Genomic DNA, 4,832 nt, shown 5'->3' with positions numbered 1-4,832 from the left:
AGAAGAAAAGAAAAAGAAGAAGCCATTGAGTTTGTGCCATATAGTTGAACTTGTAATTAAGGAGAAGGCTCTCCCTCCTCGAGGTGATGAAGCAGTCAGACGGGTCGGACGGGCGGGATTCCGGATCCGAACCGTCAAACATCAGAAGATCACAACAGGTTCACCCCACAGTCTCAGAGAAGAAACGATTCCAACATTAAAAACGTAGAAACACACCTCCACCCTGAGCACTGAGCTGCTGCTGAGCACGTCTCAGACCGGCTTAATTGTTAATAAAGATAATGTTATCAATAATAATAATAATGTTATCAATAATAATAATAATGATAAATAATAATAATATTAATGATAATAAATACAACCTCGTTGTGGGGGTGTGGGTTGAACAGTTTAAATTAAACCCCCAGAAATGTTATCGATTTGGGGATAAAAGGGAATTGTTCTATTATGCCATTGTTCTTTTTGATGTTTTTTGTCTTTGAGCCTATATCAACAGTATTGATTAGATTGGGCTTTACATTTGAAATGTACAAATAAAATGTATTGTTTTAGTATTATTATGTTTTGAAATGATCATTTCCGTTTCAAGAATGCATTAAATGGCATCATTATTATTATTATGAATAATAGTATTCTCGATTTGAAACACGCTTCACTCACACGCCAAGTTGACCCCCCCCCCCCTCGCACACACACACACACACACACACACACACACACACACACACACACACACACACACACACACACACACACACACACACACACACACACACACACACATGCAGCGTCCCCTATCTTCTCCATCTCAAGTGCCCAATAACCTACAAATACAGGAAGTTGATAGCGTTGAAGACGGATTGTCTTTATTCGAAATGCCTTTCGCTCAGCAGTGGAACAAAGAGCAGGAGGTATCAACCTTATACATTATCCTTCCCATAACATGACAGGTGTTGAATCACCATCTTAGATGATAATACACACGTAACTCATTGAATTGAAATATAAGTTATCCTTAACAAAACAAAATCAAAACAAAACAAAAATAATGACGTGTGTGACTATAAGCACTGAACCACAGGTTTAAAAAAAAAGAAGTAATAAGATAACAAAATAAAAACAATTGGATGCAAATGATTATTTATTCTTCTTTTTTTTATGTGTGTGTCATCTTAAATAGACCGTCTAGTTTCATGTGCCAGGTTTTGGATAAATATAAACAATATGACCCGTATATAAGCCAGCCTATAGGTCCTGATATTTACCACCTATAAACATCGTAAAATTACGACTGCCAAAAATGTAGACTACTTAGGCCTATACAGGAAATAAGAACGCTAATTGTGCAAGCCCAATTCTTCTTTTTTTTCAAAATAAAAGAAGTACTTTATGTCCACAAAAAAAAAATCAACACAAATCAGCATTGAAATGTACACAATAAATAAAGTTAAAGGCCTCCTTTTTTTTCTGGTTGCCATAAACGTTATAACATTTACAATTCTTACAGTTCACAGGGCGCCATCCTTTCACACCATCCCAGCTCCTTTGCTCAGGTCGGGAACTTGTTGGATTTCTGGAAAAGTTTTATTTTAGTTTTTTTTCTCCTCCTTTTTTGTTGTTGTTGCCTTAACAAGTCCAAAGGCAAATTAATACTGTTCATGCCTCTTTTTTCCCCTCTTTTTTTCTTCTTTTTTTTTTTTAAAACGGGGGCGCGCTGTCCATCATATATTTACATGCATTTCAGTATTCAAGTGACTTTTTCAAAAAAAGAAAAAAAAGAAAAGGAGTCTAAGTGGGGGTTACATGGCCGCGGCATGTGCGGATGAATATGGGTCAATCCCACTCTTGGTCATACCTGGAAAAAGTATGTAGGCCACCGGGGGCTGTAAACTCGACGCTGACCAGGCGGTGCAGTTGCACGGGACCACGTAGCCCGGGTTCGTCGGCGACGGGTGGGTGTGGGTGTGCTGACTCGGGCACCCGAGGGCGCTGAACGCGCCGTTCTGGTATCCCAACGAGGACGCGTACGGCAAACCGGCTGCGCTCAACGCGTGCGGCATCTCCGTCATCTTCTGGATGGCGCTGGAGGTGAACTGGCTCGGGTCGAGGAAGGAGTACGGGGAGCTCGTGTGCGGCATAAACGCACGCACTTTCTCCGAGTGGCCCAGCAGGGAGTCCGCGGCCGACATGGAGAGCCCCTTCAGGTGCTCGCTGTCCCCGAGGTAAGGAAGAGGGAAGACATACCTGTCCTTCTTCAGCAGGTTCTTGGGCTTACGCCGGGGCCGGTACTTGTAGTCGGGGTGCTCCTTCATGTGCTGAGCGCGCAGCCGCTTGGCCTCGTCGATGTACGGCCTCTTCTCGGACTCGGAGAGCAGCTTCCACTCGGCGCCCAGCCTCTTGCTGATCTCCGAGTTGTGCATTTTGGGATTCTCCTGCGCCATTTTCCTCCTCTGGCCCCGGGACCAGACCATGAAGGCGTTCATGGGTCTCTTGATGTGATCGGCAGGCTTAGACATCTTTTTTTTGGAGTTTTACTTACTAATAAAAAAAAAATACAAATAAAAAGTGTACTTTTTCTTCTTTTTGCTTCTTTTTTCTTCTTCTTGTTTTTTTTTATCCCACAATGTTAACGACGAAGAAAAGAGGAAACAAAAAAAAAAGTTATTATTGGGGAGGGAAGGGGAAACTATTCACCTGTCCGGATGCCAGATCTACCAGTCATGCCACGTCTGGGGTGGATGTTCTGAGTCTAGGGGAGACGGGGGAGGGAAGGAGGAGGGGGGGAAAGAGAGAAACCGGCACACACAAAAACAAAGAAAAAATAGAATAAAATTTTAAAAAAGAAGAAGAAAAAAAGAGAAAAATCCAGCGAACCTTTTGCTTTTTTCTCCACAGTTAAAAAAAACAACCACAGCGATGCGTTCAAGTCCGGTTACAACTGTCGGACCACCGGGCAGCGAAACACAGCGGCGGAGAGCAACAGAAACACACGTGAGATGTAAAGAAATCCACAAAGGTGAAAGCAATGTTCCGCAGTCAGTTAGCAGGAGTCGTACAAAAAAAAGAGGGTTATTTTCTTGTCTTTGCTGCTGCGACACACTTTCTTCTTCCCCGCTCTCTCTCTCACTCGCTCTCTTTCTCTCTCTCGCGCGCTGAAGGTTCCTCGTCAAGCACCTGGCTTGGAAATGAGCGGAAGAGCGCGAATACCAGCCAAAAGCGGTGAAGTTCAAAGGCTGGGCTGGTTTGGTTCCCGCACGCAATCTGACATAATCTGCAGGGCGTTCACTCCCCAACCTGAGCGCCCAATCAGCACCAAGACCGGCTATTATAATACCTTCGACACCCCCCCTCTCCCCCCCCCCCCAAAAAAGAAGAGAGAATATATGTATATAGTTATGTACATTACAACATAAACAAAGACAGGGGCGGTATTGTAGAAAGAAGAAGGAGGAGAAAAAGAAGAAGAATAAGAAGAAGAAAAATAAGTAAAGAGGGGTGCGTGTGCGTGTGTGTGTGCGTGTGCGTGTGTATGTGTGTGTGTGTGTTGGGGGGGGGGGGGTAATACTCAGGATCCCTCCCCGAATCTATTTAATGTAATGAATCGCAACAAACACGGACCGTACACCTTTTCCTTTTCTTTTTTTTCACGTTAAAACACGACTTCAATCCATTGTGTGGTGCAGCCGATGTAGCACTTCACATAGAAACATGGGAGACACCGCAGTGGAGTTATCGTTGAGTTACATGTGCATTGTCTTTATTTCTGAATAATAATAATATCAATAATAATACTATTTGATAACAACACTAATAATGAATATAGGCTCTTCATTTCTTCAAGATGTTGAACAAACATACCATTGTGTGCAGACCCCTGCCTTGCTCAGAGACACTTCAGCAGCTGCAGGGTGGTCACACATCAAGCCACAGTGTAAAGGGTTCAGGATACTCGAAGGGACAAATATATATATATATATATATATATGGAACATTGTCATCAGTGTCTCAGCAGGTGTAATCTTTTCCCCCCTGCATTTCCCTCTGTGAGAGATGCCACAATAACTATCAAACACACACACATACACGGGCGCGCGCGCAGTTAAAACCATATCGATATTCGAACCTGCATTTCTGGAAGCTCGGCTCGCGCAGTGACAGAATTACAAACAGCAGGAGAATGTTACATCAACTGTAAGCGCTCGCAGAGCCGCCATTGTGAGCCCATAATTGTTGCATTAGCTCGCATCGATTTTGACAGTGTGGTTTTAAGGAGGCGCGGAGTGATCGTTTCACAAATGCAAATTTCAATGGGGACCGCTGCCTAATAGCCCCCGGGCTAATGCGCGTGATGCATGATTCCTTCAGCTGTGATTATAAAACCAAAACGCAGATGGATGATTTCTTTTTTTTCTCTTTTTCTTACACTGCCAAAATGCTGTGATTGGATATCTTTTTAAATGTTCATATACATATATATCTATTAATTATAAATATATATTTGTGTACATATATATATATATATCATTAATATATATATATATATAAATATATACATATATATTTAAATAAATAATAATAATTATATATATATATATATACACACACACACACATATATATATTATTAATATACATAGAGAGAGAGAGAGAGTCTTCTGTAGTTACACTGCCATAGATGTATTTATTGTTGTCTTTTCCTATATGGGTCTATATGTACCCACACTCGGATGGACCACGTCCTATTGCAATTATCATCTCATCTTTCTGTGTGCGTGTGTGTGTGTTACACAAATAGGCGCCACGCGCCACTTGAAAGAGGATGCTTTCACGAGT

At 42.1% G+C, this 4,832-nt stretch overlaps 1 protein-coding gene across 1 annotated transcript; it reads right to left on the bottom strand.

Moving 5' to 3' along the window:
* Window positions 1–844: 844 nt before the first annotated feature.
* Window positions 845–3,174, bottom strand: sox14 (SRY-box transcription factor 14). The gene has a single exon (XM_056414796.1). The coding sequence runs from the start codon at window positions 2,514–2,516 to the stop codon at window positions 1,800–1,802; it is 717 nt and encodes a 238-aa protein (XP_056270771.1). The 5' UTR covers window positions 2,517–3,174; the 3' UTR covers window positions 845–1,799.
* Between the last annotated feature and the right edge of the window lie 1,658 nt (window positions 3,175–4,832).

The sequence above is a fragment of the Pseudoliparis swirei genome, chromosome 5, assembly GCF_029220125.1.
Source record: "Pseudoliparis swirei isolate HS2019 ecotype Mariana Trench chromosome 5, NWPU_hadal_v1, whole genome shotgun sequence".
NCBI classification, from domain to species: domain Eukaryota; kingdom Metazoa; phylum Chordata; class Actinopteri; order Perciformes; family Liparidae; genus Pseudoliparis; species Pseudoliparis swirei.
This window is presented reverse-complemented; position numbering and strand designations above follow the sequence as displayed.

What these genes read in the sequence shown, in the direction of transcription:
- sox14 (XM_056414796.1), bottom strand. Translation starts at nt 2,516, where the DNA reads ATGTCTAAGCCTGCCGATCACATCAAGAGACCCATGAACGCCTTCATG.